General features: G+C 34.3%; 2 protein-coding genes across 6 annotated transcripts; both read left to right on the top strand.

Annotated features, from left to right (window-relative positions):
• Positions 1-3,874: 3,874 nt before the first annotated feature.
• On the top strand, positions 3,875-14,168 carry LOC136342990 (uncharacterized). Its single transcript, XM_066289330.1, has 5 exons — positions 3,875-4,260; positions 11,818-12,071; positions 12,872-13,043; positions 13,095-13,376; positions 13,468-14,168. Exons 1-5 carry the CDS (start codon positions 4,191-4,193, stop codon positions 13,986-13,988), a joined length of 1,299 nt encoding a protein of 432 aa, XP_066145427.1. The 5' UTR covers positions 3,875-4,190; the 3' UTR covers positions 13,989-14,168.
• Positions 14,169-14,191: 23 nt separating this feature from the next.
• On the top strand, positions 14,192-19,939 carry LOC136342867 (uncharacterized). Of its 5 annotated transcripts, none has more exons than XM_066289126.1 (16): positions 14,192-14,394; positions 14,448-14,546; positions 14,597-14,890; positions 14,940-15,188; positions 15,567-15,722; positions 15,773-16,126; positions 16,173-16,652; positions 16,970-17,215; positions 17,263-17,437; positions 17,493-17,856; positions 17,955-18,214; positions 18,262-18,438; positions 18,495-18,790; positions 18,840-18,963; positions 19,010-19,208; positions 19,496-19,939. In XM_066289126.1, the coding sequence occupies exons 1-16, from the start codon at positions 14,200-14,202 to the stop codon at positions 19,905-19,907; spliced, it is 4,080 nt and encodes a 1,359-aa protein (XP_066145223.1). In that variant the 5' UTR covers positions 14,192-14,199; the 3' UTR covers positions 19,908-19,939. The 5 variants fall into 5 exon arrangements, with proteins under 5 accessions (XP_066145223.1, XP_066145228.1, XP_066145235.1 ...); XM_066289131.1 differs by having other exon boundaries at positions 14,192-14,397; positions 16,179-16,652; XM_066289138.1 differs by having other exon boundaries at positions 14,192-14,397; positions 17,263-17,428.
• Positions 19,940-20,172: the final 233 nt, after the last annotated feature.

Here is a 20,172-nt window from a genome sequence, read left to right as displayed (position 1 = left end):
GTTTCTTGCTTTTCGATATTCATCTTGGAGAAAATAGTTAAAGTTTTATAAATTTTTGAAAAAAAATACATGTGATTTTTGATAAATAATAAGAATCTTGATTGAATGGTGACAGAACATTAACCAGGATTAGTTTGAAAACATATTATTAGATTTTATTCAGAATAGCCGGGTAAAAACAGATAAACCTTACACATTATCTTTAAACATTATTGTCAATAACTAAAAATGATAATAACCAACGTGAGATTTAAAGTGTTTTATAATTTTCCCAATAGGTTCATAAGACTCGGCTGCATAAAGGAGTTTCACATTTCACATATCATGAATGCGCAGGGCCGTAAGCAAGTACAGTAATTCATATGAGTGAGAAATGGTTATTTTTTGAAAGCTATATATTATATTTTTTCTACGACTGCAACAATTTGTAATAATAATAAAAGACAGTTCCGTTTAAAGCTTCAAATTTGATATAGGTGTTACTAAACACAGGCGTCTTTATCGTTGCCTGCACAATCTGTAGAAGAAAAATGAAAGTATACAGAAATCCAGGGTTTTTCGAAATTCTTTTTTAGTCGGTGGCAATGTAATATCCTCACAGTCAGAACAAAACAAACTGATATTATTGAATTTAAGTTTTTTTAGCTCTTTAACCCTGCGCTCATTTTGATCTGAATGTTAACTTTACAAGAATAAAGGCTCAGGGTTATATTTTACATGCAGCTATAAAACAATTCGAACACTATTAAATATCTCAAATTATCATAAACGTGTTTATTAAACTAGACCTTAATGAATGATGCTAATCTTGACTGCATGGTGATTAACATTTACTCAATAAGTTTAAATCCACATTTGACCCATAATTATCTAATAATTATTTATAGTGACAACCACCTTGTAAATACAAAAAACATTATTAAATTTATTTCATATTTTTTCTTTACATTTCTTAAGAAAGCGGATGCCTTCTCGTCTTAATAAAATTCTGTAGTAAAACCTAATAATTAACTATTGATCATAACACTTTGAATATATTTACTTGAAAACCGTCAGAAACATCGATAAAGAAGTGTAAGAGAATAATTATTTCTTGTGGTTGATAGATTGATAATAAACCAGAGTATAAGTCTCTAAAAGCATGATATAAGGGACTGCTGCAGATAAATTAACTTTTATGATAGTAACTAAATCAAGAAATTGTAGAATCTACAAGATATTCTGTATAATAAAAATATAGAGGTGCCATCTCAAACATAGCCAAAATAGTTGTTCAATGCTTTCAAGACGAGGCCAGATGCAAAATTTATAAATGGTCATAATAATATTGAAATCAATTTTAGGAATATTAAAAATGAATAGTATTTCATTGTGGTATAACACTCAAGGTTGTCTTTCCTCTTTGCATTTTGCAGAATAACAACCCGTCAAGATTAGAAAAATCTATGTTTGTGCGAACAAATAACGTATGTAATTTTTAAATTTAGCCTTTAATAACAAAACAAATAGACATAATATACATCGAAATGGCATATAAAACAACTTTCGCGTGAAACACGATGATTATTCACCATAATTGCTTAAACAAGAATGAATGGTAAACAACACACCCACCTAAAGGCAAACCCTTATTGGTTGCTTTCTTGCTGAGAAAACGTACTTTGACCACGTCATTTATCATGTGACTGAAAGTTCCTGTACTTTTTATTAAGATGAATTTACGTTATTATAAAGAAACCGGTCGAACAAGTACCAGGTAGCGATATATGCTAAAAGGATATTGTTAATGAATACATAGGTACTATTTAGTAACGTTCACTGATTCGTAGTAATGTGATTATGATTTGGAAAACTGGTAGAAACAGGTCATAGATACGCATTGCAGAGGTGGCAAGTCACCTCTGCAACACGTACTTTGTACCATAAATATTAGTTGGAATCACAAAAAGTCATCACTTTATGATTCCAATTAGAAATTGGAAAATCTAATAGGTACCCTCAGGGAAGTCGCTTAAGCTTATAATATTCTTTTGTAATAATTCAATATCATACGCAGGTATATGTACTCAAATTTATTATTAATGTTTTTTTTTATCTGACGAGTAGACAGGATATTATGTATATCTGTTAAATTATAGAAGAGTTCTTTACTTTTAACCATAACAGTAAGACTTCAATGTCACCAAAATTTCTATAAAACGGCGATTTATAGGCATAACAAAATCTATACTGATAACCTTGGACCTTGTTATCGCATTTGACGTTCTTACGCTAGTAAATTAGATATTATTTAAAAATTTATGGTAATGATGATCTGTTTGGATGTTAATGGTACCAGCAAATACAAAACTCAACGGAATACTCTATTGCTAAGAATGAAGCACCATCACTATGGGAAGCAGCGGTACCATATTTTCGGTGCTGTTATAACTGAAGCATTTGAATGTATGCCCCAATTTGGGTTCAATAATGCTGTAGGGAGTGGTGGTCAAAATGACCTCACCAACCATAAGTAGCCATTACGTTCACGCGTTTTGTTATTTCGTAATTAATGCGTTGATTCGTTATAGGTCATTTTCAACTTTTTCGAATAATCATTACGTTTAGGAAGTCACGTAGTTTAGCAGTTAATTGAGATATAAGCAGCTATATCAAGAGTTAGCAAAAATCTCGTACTAATAATCTCAATTGTTGAGTTATATGAATTTCAGAAGAAAAAGCATATATGAGTTCCTGCTATTGTTAGTAACATTGGCCTACATTCTGGCACAATTTTTAAGGTAGACCGTTATTAAAATTACTGTTTGATATGTGTAACAAGGTTTCTACTAAAAAATCAATTTAAACGGTCATTTTAAGCACGACCGTGAACTTTTTAATTACTTTCCTGCTTACTTTCTTCTTTTTCATAGTTATCTGTCTTCAACGTTTTGTTCAGATGAACGATCTTAACCCAAAGAAGAATTTTGATATCTTGTTAAATATTGCTTCTATAAATCATTGTGTAACGTTCATCACAGATGCCTTATTGCAGTTAAAAAACAGTCACAGATTAACGTTGTTAATACCTTGATTGTAAATGCAGTGATGACGTTGCTGTTATTGGTTAACATGGCACTAATAGCCAAGGTCTATGGAATTAAATGATCACGCTTGTTTTCTGTTAAAAACAAATAATTGAAATGGATAGGTACATTTAAAAAATGCAAAGAAGAAATGTGTTTCTAGAGTGAAATTGGAAGGAACCTGCAGTTTTATATATTCCATGCTTTTTACTACTTTTTTGGATTTGGACTTCTTCACCATCATCCCTGCTTCATCTGCATTTTTCTAATATATTTTTCGGCAGATTTTTTAGCTAAAATCTAAAAAATCTGACAGAAATTCATGAATAACTTAAAGTAATTATCAAGAGTGGCTACTATTGGCTTTTAATAAGAGATTTTTACTAACTTATACCAGGATTTACAATTCGATTTAGTACGACACTGATTTTCCGCAGCTGGAATACAAATTCAAGTTTTTGTACGGGATTTTTGAAATCTTCCAGGGATAGCTAAATAATTTATTATAAACATATTTTTTAGTGAAGATGATCCGATTAGATTGTTAGGATGCAATTAAATTGAGAAATTCACTCTTTTTTTCTTTCATAATATTTTCTTATATTACAATTTTATTTAATTTATTGCAACAGTATTTTGTTTTATAAAAAATTGCATTGCACGTACCGTTGTAAATGCGCTCAATTCTCCCTCTAACGACCGACAAATCTGGGCAAACGAACCCATCGAGTGGTACCACCAAAAAACTTTTGACCACCCGGTACTCTACGCTGTATTTTGCATCTACATAGAACCCTACCCATTTCATCGAATGTGAGATCGCGTAGTACGACTTCATGGTACGCTCTGGAGCCGGTCAGGCCGCCAGGTGATTAACTGCGGCAGTACCACGCTGTAGTCCGTTTCAGTACCACTGCGAAAGAGTGCCATTTGTCCTGACTTTTACTACAATATGTTGTGCGTCTTTCACGGATTTTTGCCACCCCCCACGGTAGGGGAGGTTATAAAGAAACGCAGGGGCGAGCTCAGATTCAGGGGCTCAGTGAGCTGAATAGTTCTGTTTTTATTTTTCGGACAAAAACTTCTTTTTTTTTATATTCACGTGTGGTTCGTGTGAGTTAAAGTATGGTACGACTGGTGGTAATTTGTGCCTTGATGGGGACTTGGATTGCTCAAGTTGACGCTACTCCATCCCGTAAGTACCTACCTGTAAGTGATGTTTGTGACGTACAAAGGGTACCGGCAATTGCGACAATCGGCGTAAAATCACCAGATCTATGGTGTCATTCATTAAACAAATCGAAATTTTCCGCTGGTTTTATCAAGCTACATTGTATTGTTTTCATTGATGGTTTGTTCCTAATCGTTCTGTAAATATGCATGATATTCGGTTTAATTACCGGGGTATTAAGTCAATATTTAGTAAAATGCTAAACGGAAATAGGGGAAAAATACTAATATTAAAACAGTAGATAATTTTCTATTTTAGTATGTGATTTTGATGAATACATTATAACATTCAGTGAAAAAAAATTGGTCCATACTAAGATACAATTCTCCTCAATATGTGTGTATAATATGAGGCACATGTCATTTTATGCCAGGTATTTTCTACAGGTCTCCTGTATATTTATGTTGAACTTTAAAACTGTTTCTCCAAAGGCTTGGATGTCAGTAACAAGCTTATAAGTAATTTTCTGCAAAATTAAAGTTAATCAAGCATCAAGCACTCGTTATAAATACATTTTTGTGAAATTAAGCCCACACTTTGTAATAGTTTGAGACTCATAGTCAACATCTTTTATCCTCGATTTGCAAGCTTTTGGTGTTGTGCAAAACCTGAAATATACAGGGTATTTCCAAAATTGGGAGCAATTTTAATAGTAAAAAGTTCTTGTCATAAAATTGTACTTATGTTTATTAATTGTTTTCCAAAAATTTACCCTTACGGAAATGCAACTCTTCAAAATTGGTAGGAAAAATGACACTATCTAAATAAATTTTCTTCTAGTTGATGAAATTTAATGAACTTATTTCAAAGTACTAAATTCATTTTCAACAACTTTAACATAAAAATATTTATTTAATTATCTGGGTGAATACGTAAAACTTAATTACTTTTGTAAAATACGTCTTTTGACAATATGGTGTTTTTGTGGAAAACCACTCCGTTTATGCACATCAACTAAGAGTACCTTTTTTTGTTAGGTACGCCAGAAATCCAATAAGCCATATAAAGATTAAAAAACCCTACACCTTAAAAATTTAGAGATGAAACAGTTGAGGGCAGCTTCCTCTCTGCCTCTCTGAAGATGTGATGAAAGAAGTGTTAGGTCCTAGCTTATTAACCTTTTAACCTCGGTACGATATACAGGGTGTCCTCGAATTACGTGGCCAAAATAATACCGCAAATTGTTTGAGTGAAAATAAGTCGATTTAACTAAACTTCCTTCAGTCCAAAAGTTGATAATTATGGAGTTACAGGGTGTTAAAGTTGAAAAAAAAATCACATTTTCTTTAATATCTTTCGATTTCTTTGAGTTAATTTCACGAAATTTCATATTTGAGGGTGTTTTAGGATACGAAATTCAAATTTATTAACGATTTAGTTGTTTCTTCTAGGGGGCGCCACAAGCGACCATTAGGACACATTTAAATCTCTGTAACTTTTTCGTGCCACGATGTATATTATTTTGGTATTTAAAAACCTTTTTCCCTACCTTTTATACTTAGAAAAGGTATACTTTATTGACGTCGCTAGAAGCAACGGTTTTGGAGAAAAATGCATCTAAGCCTGATGATGCATGCAAATTACCTTAAAATTAGACGCCTTTCAATATTAACAAAAGTTTTCCGATTTGGAATTCTACGGAAAGGATATTTTTCCTTGTAAACTCGTACACTTTTTTGACTATTACAACGGCAAAGTCCATAAACTAACAGCATATCCACCATTTCAGAATAAGTGAATTTATTGGCCATACCTATGGATATTTACAGGAACAAGAAGCGAAACTGACAAGAAAAACTGAGGGCTAAATAAAAAAACTGACATTTGAGAAACAAATTCAAGTGTTAAAATGTCAATTAAAAAGATAGCCAACTGAGTTATTTACATAAAAGCGCCAACGCAAATATGCAGCGCATTAGAATTATGCGTTTTTCTCCAAAACCGTTGCTTCTAGCGACGTCAATAAAGTATACCTTTTCTAAGTATAAAAGGTAGGGAAAAAGGTTTTTAAATACCAAAATAATATACATCGTGGCACGAAAAAGTTACAGAGATTTAAATGTGTCCTAATGGTCGCTTGTGGCGCCCCCTAGAAGAAACAACTAAATCGTTAATAAATTTGAATTTCGAATCCTAAAACACCCTCAAATATGAAATTTCGTGAAATTAACTCAAAGAAATCGAAAGATATTAAAGAAAATGTGATTTTTTTTTTCAACTTTAACACCCTGTAGCTCCATAATTATCAACTTTTGGACTGAGGGAAGTTTAGTTAAATCGACTTATTTTCACTCAAACAATCTGCGGTATTATTTTGGCCACGTAATTCGAGGACACCCTGTATAAGTCACCCAAAACTCGTTGCATGTTATCAACTGGAAGAAAAGTTGTTTAGAAAATACCATGTTCGTTATTACATTTTGAAAACTGTATTTCCTTAAGGGCAAAATTTTGGAAAACAATTCATAAACATAAGTATAATATTTTGACGAGACCTCTCCATTTCCGCAATTTTGACCATATTTTTGGAAACACCCTGTATGTAGTTCACATTTAACCATATATTGCGTCTCATGGTTAGCACTCTTAATTCTTGTTCTGCAGGCTGCTAAGTTTTAACCAGAAACATGTAAAATTTTCAGAATATATAGAGGAATATACAAGCACGAGCTCAGGAAAATTCCAGTTAGAACTCATACAGTTAATACGAGTTACAAGTTTTCGAGTCCTTGACTGCAGAAAGTTGAAGAATATATTAAGAACAAGAGAAGAATTCCATTTTCATATTCATGAAGGTTGAAACCGTAACTCTACTGACTACTTAAATCTTTATCCAATAAAAGATGGCAAACTGGAATTATAAGTATTAGTATGAAAGATCCTTATGATAGCATGAACACACTATAAACCAATGACATTTTCCTAACTCTATCAATAGAACGTGTTATTTAGTCGGACCCAGACTTCCTTGAAAAAGATGTTGTGTTATGTGTCATTTGTGCATAAATTTGCATTAATGAGGTTTAAATGATACCTACAAGCTCGATACAAAATTAAAATTAGAACTGTATCTATTCATTACACCATTAAACCTTTCAGGCTTTTAATGGACAAAAGAGGAACAACGGTGTTATTCAAGATTACTAGTACTTAACAACGGATTCCAAGAAGTTTAATTTTATGTTAAAAGTGTATCTAAAAGCATCTAGGCAGAACTTACTAAATACATAATGATTTTCCCCAGATCTTCAATATATGTAGTAAAGAAACAGATACTTCTGAATCTGGAAAAGATAAGAAAATATTCGAATGGTTTGCATCTCCATACACGAGGGCAGATATGTTACCGAAGATCCAAAAAAATTTTCAGATTGCCCGATTTATGTTTTAATAGTTTTTGTTTTAATTGCTTACAGGAGAAACTTGTAATTTCGAGTAGCAAGAAAACAGCAATTTCCATTTTTATATGATTCGTAACGTTAACGTTAAAATACTCATTCTTCCTCTCTTCTCATTGCTAAAGTAGGAAGACATTCAAACCGATTTACAGCGTAATGCTCTGGCGCCTTGACGAAATATAATTGAACTCTAATCCTTTTACGGTAGTACCAACGCCACGCCAATGGTTGTATAGGGTATAATTAAATTGCTTACATGTTAAGAAAGTTTTCACTTTTCTTTTACGTAAACAAACTTAAGTTTTGCTAAGAATCGAAGGTTTCACTAGGTTTGTTATTGCTGCTGGTTCTTGTAAATATTAGATACAGTGCTGCGTGTATGTCCTCGTTTATGGTACTGGTGGTACCGAGTATAACTTTTATCGGTATAGAAGCTGTTCAAGGTTTTTCGGATTAATACGTAATTTTTCCATACGTAATTGAACTTAAATTTCATAGCCAGGTGCCAGTCAAAACATTATTCATGTTTCTACTTAATGATATGTTGGCGAACGGTATCTACGAACAACTTAAAAACTAAAGCCGTAACAATATCTTCAATAAAATCAGCAGTTCAAAGGGCAAATCATTTAACGTTTAATTGTAATTAAGTAAGTACACGTTGAGTAATAAACCAGGATCATGGTGCAGGTAAATTATTGCTTTCGGCGTAGGTTGTCACCAAATATATACATTCCATATTAAGATCAACATCGTTAACATTTAAATCAATAAAACTATAATTCAAATTTAGCCGTATAGGCGACAAGCCTTAGAAAACGACTGCACACTACTGAATAGAAACCAGAATAGTAGATGGAACTTTATATTTGCAACTCAACCTTATTAATGTTAACGCCTTTATACCAGTTTATTAAAACTATGTGAAAAACGCACGATTATAATCCACAGTTTTTCAGCTACACGTGAACTACATTATATAGAAGTTGTATGCAGGTTCTTTAAGCAAAAGTTAAAAATTTATGAATAATTGAACAAGTTTACGACTTCGGTGTTCATCCTAGCATCGTTTCATGCAAAAAAGTAATTATTAAAGTAATAACTAAAAATAATTTCTATTGTGCAACTTTGCCATTATAACTTGCCTGATATAATTGACAAAATTGTCCATCATTATTTATTACGTACGTTTTTTTAATGTAGTTTTAGTTGAAAGAAATACAGCCTTAGCTAGTACAAAAATCTCATAACTTTTACGATATAAAAAAGATAATATAACATAATAAAGCTAGCCTTGTTTTACTTCTATCATACTTATTATAGTGCATTGATAAGAATATTTTATGGCAATGGTGATAATAAAATTAATAAAGTATTTTCTTACTAGTAAATACACAGGGTGTACTGATTGCAAATGTTTATAAGCACTTTGTTACGGATATACAGAAGTCGAGATTCCCAGTTTCTGTAAGCTCACACTTTACAGTTCAGATTTCGAGATAATTACACCATTTAGTACCACATCTGTGGTTGTTTGTGAACTAATGACATTTTCAAGCAATTAAGAAAATCCTTTAACAATGAAAATTTTGAAGTTCTGATGGGGGAAAATCGCCCTACTGCGCTAGCGAATTTCAGTGTTCCATAAAGTATAACATATTTAATGAACTGCGTCACCCACTGAACGCCGCTGCGTATGTGGGTTTGATTTCATAATACATCGTTCAAAAAAAGCTAATTTTGAATAAATCTATTTGGCAAGGTGGTCATGTTCGACCACTGCCTTTCTGCGTGGACGGTACCACAGGTATGAAAATATCTTGTTAAATAAACGTGTAATTAGTAAAAAACAGTGGCGTACCCATACTTGTTTAGGATGCATATATCCTTGTTGTGCTACTGAATTTCAGGGTGTAAAATTCGTAAAGTATGATAAGTAAATGATTATATTTGTAACTTAATTTATCAAAAAACGATGACGTATAAGTGATAATTTTAAATATATTATGTAATATGCTATGAACCATTTGTAGAACATTCTTCAAAACAGACCGATTGTGGAAAATTTTGAAGTACAAAAAAATCGTTCTGAAATACCAATGGATTTCAGCCTGCCCTGAATATGCCGTATAATTAGTTAAATTTGTAATTTAATATACGAAAAAACAGAGGCGTGTGATAGTATGGTATTTTAAGCAATTAGAAAACGCTTTTCAAAAATAGAAATTTTGGAAAATTCCTAACGGAAAAATAGTCGTATTGTTCGAATGAACTTCAGTTAGTACGCAGATAATTTAATCCAACTTGTAACCTTAAAGGTAAGTCAGGAAAGAATGACATATGAGGGTCTTATTTGAAGACACAACAGTTTTGCAATTTAAAGCAAAAAAAGAGTAGTGGTAGAAGAGGCCGACCTCCAGAGAAGTAAAACCTTTTCGATTTTGCTACTATCTCTGGTAACGCTTATAACGTGGACATCCTGTATGGTCGCAAATTGAATTAGGTGAAGCAGATGACTTTCAAGATTCAATAAGACCTTCATAAATTTCTTTATTATTTTGCTGGTAAAAGCGTACCAGCAGCATCTTCGTCGTGAATGGTCTCTTCTCTTGTCAAACAAGTCTTCATCTTCAGCGGTTCTTCACCTGAAGAACAGCTATTTTTAGTCCAGAGTACTGTAATAAACGCATTTGGTTTTTGCTATAGTGTGGTTTCAGTCTGCCGACCTAGTTGACCATAAACACACAATCTGCGGATCGAAATGCTAAAAATAACGGTCCATAATTCCATTTTATGGTGCTTTGAAAAAAAAATGCAGTTGCGTAAAGTGCGTTTGTAAGATGTGGTTTACAGATATGTATAGTCAGTGGTTTTGTGATTTATATGAGGAGTGGTTAACGTTCAGTAGGCAATCAATGTCCATTGTTCGTGGAAAAAATATCTAATTTTTGGATATTTCATATCATAATGTAGGGACATGAAAAATGTTTTGGTGGGCGCATGCGGTACGGTTTGTCGCACTGCAGCAGTTACGTCTCATTGTAGTGTTGACCTAAAGGAGTAAAGAGTAATTTTCACACTATAAAAATGCTCGTCAATTCAAATGATTGTTACACAAAAAGCATTCACCGAATTCGAATTTCGAATACTGCGGCGTTCTACTGACTCGCATCACCTGAATGCCTCGTATGCTACAATGAGTATTGCCAGTTGTAGTGCGATTGGGCTTCTGGCGCCACTGAAATACTGCACTGCGAAGTCGTTTCAACAGCAACAACGAAAATCGATTTTCAGAATTTTAGATTCTTGAATGAATAGGTAAACTCCGATTAAGCAAAAAATAATTTTATCTGCATCTGCGGGGAAATCAAAGAAATACATATATACCCACGTAAAACCGTTAAGATCTAAATATAACTGAATGGCGTCCCAGTTAATGAAGAACTCATCAACTTCTCCGTTTTCAAACAAAATTAACGAGTTGACTGCTAAATATAGAATTTAACCACGATTGCGTGCCTGGAGAGTAGATGTGAAAATTTAGAAAGTAGCGAATTATGGTCGATTACGCTACTGATAAAATGCGGTATTAATATTCATAGAGACGTGGTTGTGGTTTCAATAATCTACCACAATCTCTACGACATTGGGTCTACAAAACCAGTACTTAGTGGGTATGATGTGATGACTACGTATATGTAACAATGGTCCAGTTTTTCATCAAAATATCACATGTTTGCGTCAATTTTTAGTACTCAACTTAAACAAATATATGTATTTACTCCTATAACAATAATTTAGGCTTGTAGGTCACAGGTGGCATAACATGCCCAAGTCGCTTCATCAGAAATATCACTGGAAAATTTTATAAGAACAACAATATTTATCTCTACGAATTAACGCTGAAATAATAAAACTTGAATAAAGGATACTTCCCTGTTTGATCAAGGATTTCGCTATAAAGAAAACATGAGAAATGTGTGTCATTAAGTGTCTTCTTTTTCTTAAAACAGAATACAGATGGTACAAACAAATAGTTACACGCTATGAAGGGAAGTGCCTTTTAGCACAAAGTGGTACTTTGATTCTTTTTGTTAATATATATTTTTTTCTTTTCTCTCAGAACTCCCCCAACCTATAAGTCTTTGCAACCCCATGGAAGGCATAGCTCTGCAATCGCAAGGAGGCGAAGCTTCCCAAACTGTGGTTCTAGATCCAAATAGCACCACTAAACCCTTGTCCTTGTGTCGCCTCAAAGTGACCGCACCCAAGTCCCATGTAGTCAATCTTCAGTTTCTGGAAGTGATGGATTCGGTCCAAAATAACGAAACCGAGAAGGGTGAAAAAGAGAAGAGACCCAGTTGCATTATAAATATTGTAAGTGACTTGTATGCGTTGGAAATTGGTAAAGTCCAAAAAAATATGAAAATATTCTTCAAGGTAGTACTCGTGTAATTAGTGGCTCTTGCCAAACATAAAAATGCCCGCTTGAAGTTTCAAGACCTGGTGAATTTTCATAATTTAAATTTGCAGAATTTCGCATCTCTAACAACAAATCATAAATCTAAGAACGTTTTTAAAGGTGATTGGTGTTTTGCTGCATCTAATAACTCTACGTATTTTAATGACAAAGTAAAATTGGCTGATTGAGAACAAAGTTCATTAACAATTCTCTGAAACGAACATCTCGAAACAAATCTTGTCAAGGACCATTAACACAAATACGTAATTCGCAATTCAATAGGTGCCATTCTGTTCGGAATATTTATACGGAACATGCATAGTGGAACGATGAAATCAAAATTACGTGACCGGTGTAAATTTAGATAAGACACCAACGTCAACAAGTACCAAAAACAGGAATGTGCGTATACGACCAAGAAGTTTAAGTTTGACATGAAAACAGTCCTGAAAAGTCTTGAAGAAACCTAAATATTATAACAGTTGTTCGAAAAATTCCATTATTTTCTTAACATGTTTAGGAATAATACACTTCAAACGAAACTTTTCCTAATGTTTTATTCCATATATAATAAGTACACAAAACCCAATAAAAGTCTACTGTTTTCTAAACAAAAACTGTACTTATCAGAGGTCTAGGAAAAAATGAAATGACTACTTGAATTTTCGATTTACTTACCAACGTTTAATTCTATGCAAGAAATCTTCATCTTTAGTACCTCCCTGACAATACCAAAGCGCCTTTCTGGAAAGGTGACCCCTGCTCAGGCGAGAAAATGCCCGATGTAGACCTACTCACTGCTGAATTCAATATCCTTTGGTCTCCTCCAGAAAACCTTACAACCACTATATACCAAAAAACCCTAATCTTAACAGCCGTAGGCTCAGGTAAGGTTAAAAAATTTTCGACACACTCCATTTCTACACAACATCATTTAGGGCCCTTCTGCAAGGATCCCTTTCAACACACTTGCATGCGAATCGGACGTATTCCCATGTTATGCGTTTCGGATCATCTAGTCTGCGATGGAGTGCAAAACTGCCCCAAGAGCTCCACCAACAGTGACGAAGATCCTAAACTGTGTAACACTGCCAGAAATATATGGGAGAACCTGGTGGTGGGGTGGGTGAAGAAGTACCGACCTGAAGATCTCCCAGTTAAGGGAAATAGTAGTGATATACCGGTAGAGTGGTTTGAATGGCAGCTGGTCACGAAGAACGGTAAGATAGCAGCCTCGTAGTGTTTTCCAAATTGGCTGTTTTTTTTACACATCACTGTAAAATATTAACATTCTTTCTCATTTTCTCGCAGTAACCAAAAAACCAGAGGTGGTTAATGAAACTCACAGTGCTACCGAGTCAATCTCAGCCATGTTGAACAAATACGGCCCTTGGGGCTATTTGATGATGGGCCTCCTGATCTGCGGAACCGTCCTCTTCTTCTGCGGTTTGTGGGAGTGCTGTTGCAAGAGACCTAAACCTGAGGTAGACCCGCCGCCCCTCAGAACACCTACTACGGTTTTGATTATGAATTGCGATCCAGGAGGTGCGCCCAACCCCATGCCTCCTCAATATGATGATTTGGAAGACTTGCCGCCCTCGTATACCACGCTGTTTCCTAGAGAAGAGGGTCGATATACATCGATTTCCGAGGAGGAAGCTAATGCAGGTCCGTCCGGTAGTACTGAGGAAAAAGGTGATGAAGATTTGAACCAAAGCAGTAGTGATTTAAGTGTTCTGGCCAGTTCGGTTGCGGTGGAAACGACTGTTGAAATTAATAATAGCAGTGAGAGTGGTCACAACACTAGTCAAGAGCAAGACACGGACTCTTAAGTGAAAAAAGGAGTGGTTTAGCTTTATTAACATTGTGTGATATTACGACTGATCAACTATATTAATTTTAGAGTGTGAGGACCTCACGGGTATTATAATATTTATAATACTAATTTTGTAAATCGTTTTTATTTATCTTGACAAAATAAGGAGTTTTATAATAAAAAGGAAGTTTTTAAATTATGGTTTTTGAGTACTCATTGCCTCAAACATGTTCATTGACAATCTGTTACATTGGCAGACGTTGACAACAGAAAAGTTTACTATGGCTTCACGAAAGAAAGCCCGAAAAAACAAAACCAAACCCAAAGTGGAAGACTACGAAAAAATCCTAAAATACAACCCTTACTCGTTCTTCAGCGCCTCTGAAATAATGCAGATCAAAAATGTTTTAAAACTAAAAGAAGTGGTACATATTTTAAGTCGTAAAATTCAGGATTTGTCTTGAAAATTTTGCAGATGAGCCTACCCATCGCCATATGTTGTGTAATTCTTAACAAAATAGATACCTTAAAGACAGCAATTGAAGCCGGCGTAGATGTAAACGAGCTTGGCCCTGTAAGTACGTAAATATCGCTGCTAACCTTCTCATATTTAACTCTCAACAGAACAACACCACGGCCCTTATTTGGGCCATCAGATACAAGCATTTGGAACTCATAAGGTTGCTCTTGCAAAAAGGCGCCGATCCGACGATACGAGTGGATAATGGAGAGAACATTGTTATTACAGCCTTAGAGCACAAACTCTGGGATGAAGTTACCTTTATGGAGTTCTGGCAAATGATCTCTACAGTGTCTGAAGTAGAGATCAATGCTGCCAATAAAAATGGACACACAATACTGCATATTGCAGTCCGAAGAGAGTGGGAGAAGTTCATTTCTGTCCTTTTAGATGCGAAGGTTTGTTATAAGAACTAGGAGCTCAGTTGCGAATTTTAAAGAATTTTAGGTTGAAATCGATATAACAAACATCAACGGAGTTACACCGTTGATGACAGCATGTTTCCGAAATAATTTCAATATAGTTAGCATTCTCATTAGCCATGGGGCAGATTTCACCAAAGAGGATAATCATTATAGAACTGCCCTTTGTTATGCCACAGTGACTGGGGCTAAAATATCAAAACCTCCTTTTTTGATATCGGAGAGAATCATTTTCGAGCTGAAAAAGGATCTTTCTTTTAAGGAGTATATTAAAGTATGTACGGGATGGCTCCTATAAAATTGAATCCACCCTTAACTTCTTAAATCTGCATCGTTCTTCAATTTTTACAAAGGTTTCATACAAATTTACAAAGTTAAGGAGGACTTTTTGAATTCTATAGGAGATCCCGGTATTTAAATGATAGATCTGTAACATCCTATCTATGTTTATAGTGCTATGTTACTATAACTTTCATTGTGTCCCGTCAAAATTAGAGATATACAACGTTAACATCACATTCAAATATTTACAGAATCATGGTTTTGGTAATTAGGGCCTGTACGTGCTCTCAAGAATTAAATGATCTCATTATATCTATTCAGTGCAATATAAGCAAGAGATCTGTATGTATGTATCTATATTTGATTTTAGAGGAGAATAGAAATTATCGAACTCATACTCAATAAAGAGAAAGTATCAGATTCTGAATCCGAAATGTTAATCACTCTTATAAACTATTTAGTGCAGTACACCGAAAACGGCCTGAAGCTTATTTTAAAAGCTAATATATTTGAGCTAATTCAGAAGGTCAGCTATATCAATCGCGTAGCTACAGTAACCCAAAATGTCATCTTTAGATTTTAACAAATGCCCAAAACAAGGACAAACAGAAGCTTCTTCTTCTGATAACCCTAGATATAGTGTGCTACAACGAGCAAGACATAGGCTTCAACATTCAGGTTCAATTGACGCTGGTTCATCAGTTCTTGGCTACTACTATAGCAGTCATATGCCTGAGTATCATCAAAAGTAAAGAAAAATATTTCAACTTGGCCTTTTATATAGTTTTAATCATCTGCACTCTCAACGATATTGGACAGAAGTGGATGAAAGATAATTACATCCAGGTTAAGCAGGCGTTTAAGGCTTTGCCTGCAGATTTTGCCACTTACTTCCAGAAGGATTTTCCTGAAGAGGGAAAATTGAAGTTGGTAAGTGTATATTTATTGGCTGAAACAAAAACTGAATTTAATTAAGATGAAGAAGAAAATGAAGAAATTGCGACGCTTTATTAATCTGCTGGAAGGTATTGAGTTGGATTCTAAAGCTTCCTTGGACAAAAACGAACCGTTGTTTGATATCAAAAAACCAAAACGCAGAACGAAAATTCTAAAGACCAATATTACTAAAATTAAAAGCATGGAAATAAGAGGGATACCTTTTTTCAAGAATTGTAATCAGTACGATTCTTCTATTGAAAAAATAAAAAAACAGACGATAATTGCTAATAAAAAGTTGGCAGCTAAAGCAAATTCTTTAACCAATAACCTGCAAAATGACAAAAATAGGGAAGAAGCTGACATGATGATACAGAATAAATCGACAAAAGAGGAGGTAGCTACTATGTTTGTGGTCCCTGCCAGTAGTGATTTAGACCACAAGAATCAATTGCCTGAAGTGAAAAATAGTTTGTTTGATATCCAACTAACAAGAGATATTCAAGCAAATGAGGAAATGGTATGAAAAGTAACATCGATAACTTTGGGTTTCAATGTATCTTAGATACAACTCAAAATCGTCCTTTTTTTTAAATACTTGTAACTTTATTAGGCAGATCCATCATCATTGGATGTGTTTACTTTATAAATTAGGATAAATGTAAAAATATTTTTTATGACTACTCACACATTTTTAGCATAAAATACGCAATAAATTATGTTCTGATAATAAAGGAAGCTGAAACTTTGATTAGCTATCAAAGACAATTTTTCTAATCCCCAAGCACAATATTTCAGTAGTGCTAACAGTTTTTTATTATCCTTTTTTTGTTTTAGAAGGTAAATACTTTTATGACGGACGATCTCTTTGGCTCTATTTACTCTGCAACTCACTCAGACACCTCCAATCCTATTACAACGACCCTCAAGCAATTCTTGAAAAACCAGCAATGGAATTCAGACAGGGAAGAGCTCGGCTTTATTTCTACATTCCCGGAGTGGAAATCGAAAAATTGCAAGTTTCCTATCAATGATTGGTCTCTTTTTGAGGAGAAAATGAGAATTGACAAAAGAAAACTAAAGGTGAACTCTATTAAAGTGTAAAGCAAGTAATGACGAAAATTCTTTAGGCTGCAATGCAATACATGAAAATATCTCTGAATTACGAAAATACCCCCAATCCAACGATCCTAGATTCAGCTCTAAAGGTCATTGTTGATTATCTTAAGGAGCTGCTAGATATTATCATTGCTAGAACTAAAGCATATTGGAGTTTAAGCCAGGAGGCCAAAAATCGTAAGAATGGTCAGATTGTTCTACAATTTCTTCAACAACAACCTTAACACTAATGATCACTCAGAACGGCAAGCTATTTCAGAACTAGAAGCCACCTTTCATCATTTAATCACCTCAATCCGCTCGCTGGCTTACTCAAATCTCTCTGAAACCCTCAAGAATATCTACCAACTCGAATCAACACTACTACATTTCCCAGTCAATGGAAAAACCCTTCTACCCAATGTCTGCGCTTCGAATGATATCAAGATCCAGTACCCAACATCCTTCTCTGAAGCTGAATTGTCGTTGTCCTATGTGGAGAAGGTTTTGAATGGATGTGAGGATTTGAGTGAGGATATATATAACATACCTGTGGTGAATGTTTTGCCTTCGAAACTTGAAAGCGAACCCCCAGATTTATTTAAGAAAGAAATGGGTTTGTTAAGGTGAGAACAAAGTCATAATGTATTATCATTTCCAATCATTATATTTGTCTACCATTAATACTGGGGCATCATATATAGTATAACTAATAACTGTATAGCCCTACTAAATCAAGAGACAAAAAGAAGGAACTAGACGATCGATTCAAAACCATTAGAGGCGCCTACCATTTAGTGCCCTCAATCGAGAATCTCATAAAAGATGAATCCGACTTAAAACCCTCCACAAAATTTGCGATATTCGTCAAAGATTCTAGAAAAACTATTAACGAACCGAAGTATTCGGATGTCGCGAAAAAGAGTAGATGGACTGAAAAGTTGCAGCAGTTGCAGAATGTTAAACTTACTCAATCACTTCTAGGTAAATACTAAATCGTCTATGATTTTTATTTCAAGGGAAATTTGTAGGTGGTAATGTGAGGCTGTGTAAATATCCAGAAAGAAATTATGTAATTTCTCAAGGAGGGAACTTCAACTTTGTGACCTTAGGCCTCAGCAGCAACGACTATCCTCTGGCAATAAAGAAAATTTCCATCGAGCACTGCGTCTGCAAAACTTTAAAATCCTTGATAAATCCCCTCTTGGGTATTTAGTATCAAACTTATATTAAATAACACTTTAAATTCTTCTTGGGTTTATAGATTTGAGGAATAAGCACATTCTACACTACTTTATATGTGACTACGACGAAAGCGACCTAATACTGGCCACCCCTCTTTGCGAATATAATATTGGGCAATACGTACTTATGTTGAAGGAAAGCTCTAAAAATAATATTTTTCATTTGGCCCATATGGACATTGTCAGGCAAATTCTAAATGGTCTGGCTTTTCTTCATCAAAGAGCTGAAGCTATAGTGCATGGAAATCTAAAGCCTTCAAATATTTTTGTGGATATAAACGGGGTGGTCAGATTGGCCGAGTTTGGAATCAATAGGGTCAGTCGTGATTAAAGTCTTTTATGGTAAATATATAAGACATTTTAAGGCTTTATTTAAGTTGATTGCTGCTCCCAAGACCTCATTGATTTGGTTCTCTCAAGAGACTTATAGAAAGTACAAAATAGCTTCTAGTATGGAGTGTTCTTTACGCTCGGATATTCAAGTGGCTGGTAAACAAGACTTTAACGCTTTGTGTGACTTTTATCAATGTGTTAGGAATGCTTATTTATTTCATTGTATCTGGGGGTGAACACCCTTTTGGTTCTGACATAACCACCATTCTGAAAAACCTAGAAAAGGCTTCATTTGTCCTACCACCAGCCAGAGATGCAAAGAATCAAATACTCGCCGATTTAGTGTCTTGGATGCTTATGTACGAACCAAATGATCGGCCCCATATTAAGCAAGTCCTGTCGTAAGTTATTCTATTTATTAAAGAAAATTTGTATCTAACTGAATTATCTTAATATCTGAGATCTAGAACAGTAAAACCGACTATGAAGTTAGTAAAATCTTGACGATTTCACGTTTAATATAATTTTCATTAAGACTCTTTACTTCCGTCATAAATACACGGTAAAAACTTGTAAAAAAAATAAAAACAAATGTTCTCCCTACCTTTTTTTGATTTATGAGAGTTAACTTCATCGAGGTACACTATACTGTAATAATAACTTTTAGCTAAGAACGTTCCCTTTTTAGTCATGTCTTATTCTGGTCCAACGAACGACGGTGGCACTTCATTCTAAACTGTTCTGGAATATCCACGAATGGCGTTCCCATAGTGATAAACATGACAAAGTTGTATAAATTAATCGATGAAGCAGCCAGGAAAGAACAAATTAAAGGACAGTGGATGAATGTGGCCCGTAGGAAATTCCAGAAAGTTATGTTTCAAGGCGATGACACAGTCGTGAGTTTCTTGAAATTCATAAAACAAATTTATGAATGCTACGGGTTGATCAACGAGGAGAGCATGCATGAATTGAAAAGCTACGTTCTGTCGTATTTCCCCGCGTTTCCTTTGACATTGTTTAGGATTATGGAGTCCACAGGAATGATCAAAGAGTACCCATTTATTGCTTATACAGTGGCGGAAAATATGGTTAGCTAATTATGGAATAAAACTGACGAAGGTTTATTTTATTATTGATGGAATGTTATCTTGCTTGTAATCACAAGACTGTTATACACTGGTTTTGTAAGAATTTCTTTTTCTTCGGAGAACTAGAAAGTTTAGACAGAAAGAAATTTTGTTTGGATCAATAATGAGTGTAAAAATGATGAACAATGAATAAATTAAATTTATGGAAGTCAAAGCGGAGAAAGACATTGGTCTACGTTCCATAAAGTTGTAACTTGAAGTTTGTATGTTATTT

Source organism: Euwallacea fornicatus, chromosome 1 (genome assembly GCF_040115645.1).
Source record: "Euwallacea fornicatus isolate EFF26 chromosome 1, ASM4011564v1, whole genome shotgun sequence".
Classification (NCBI taxonomy): Eukaryota; Metazoa; Arthropoda; class Insecta; order Coleoptera; family Curculionidae; genus Euwallacea; species Euwallacea fornicatus.
This window is presented reverse-complemented; position numbering and strand designations above follow the sequence as displayed.

Excerpts from the sequence above, each read along its gene's own strand:
- LOC136342867 (XM_066289117.1), top strand. The coding sequence starts at position 14,200 with ATGTTCATTGACAATCTGTTACATTGGCAGACGTTGACAACAGAAAAG. Across the intron at positions 14,398-14,447 it reads TTTTAAAACTAAAAGAAGTG|ATGAGCCTACCCATCGCCAT; the intron begins GTACATATTTTA and ends AAAATTTTGCAG. Across the intron at positions 15,189-15,566 it reads CTTTTAAGGAGTATATTAAA|AGGAGAATAGAAATTATCGA; the intron begins GTATGTACGGGA and ends ATTTGATTTTAG.
- LOC136342990 (XM_066289330.1), top strand. The coding sequence starts at position 4,191 with ATGGTACGACTGGTGGTAATTTGTGCCTTGATGGGGACTTGGATTGCT. Across the intron at positions 4,261-11,817 it reads AGTTGACGCTACTCCATCCC|AACTCCCCCAACCTATAAGT; the intron begins GTAAGTACCTAC and ends CTTTTCTCTCAG. Across the intron at positions 13,044-13,094 it reads CTTAACAGCCGTAGGCTCAG|GGCCCTTCTGCAAGGATCCC; the intron begins GTAAGGTTAAAA and ends AACATCATTTAG.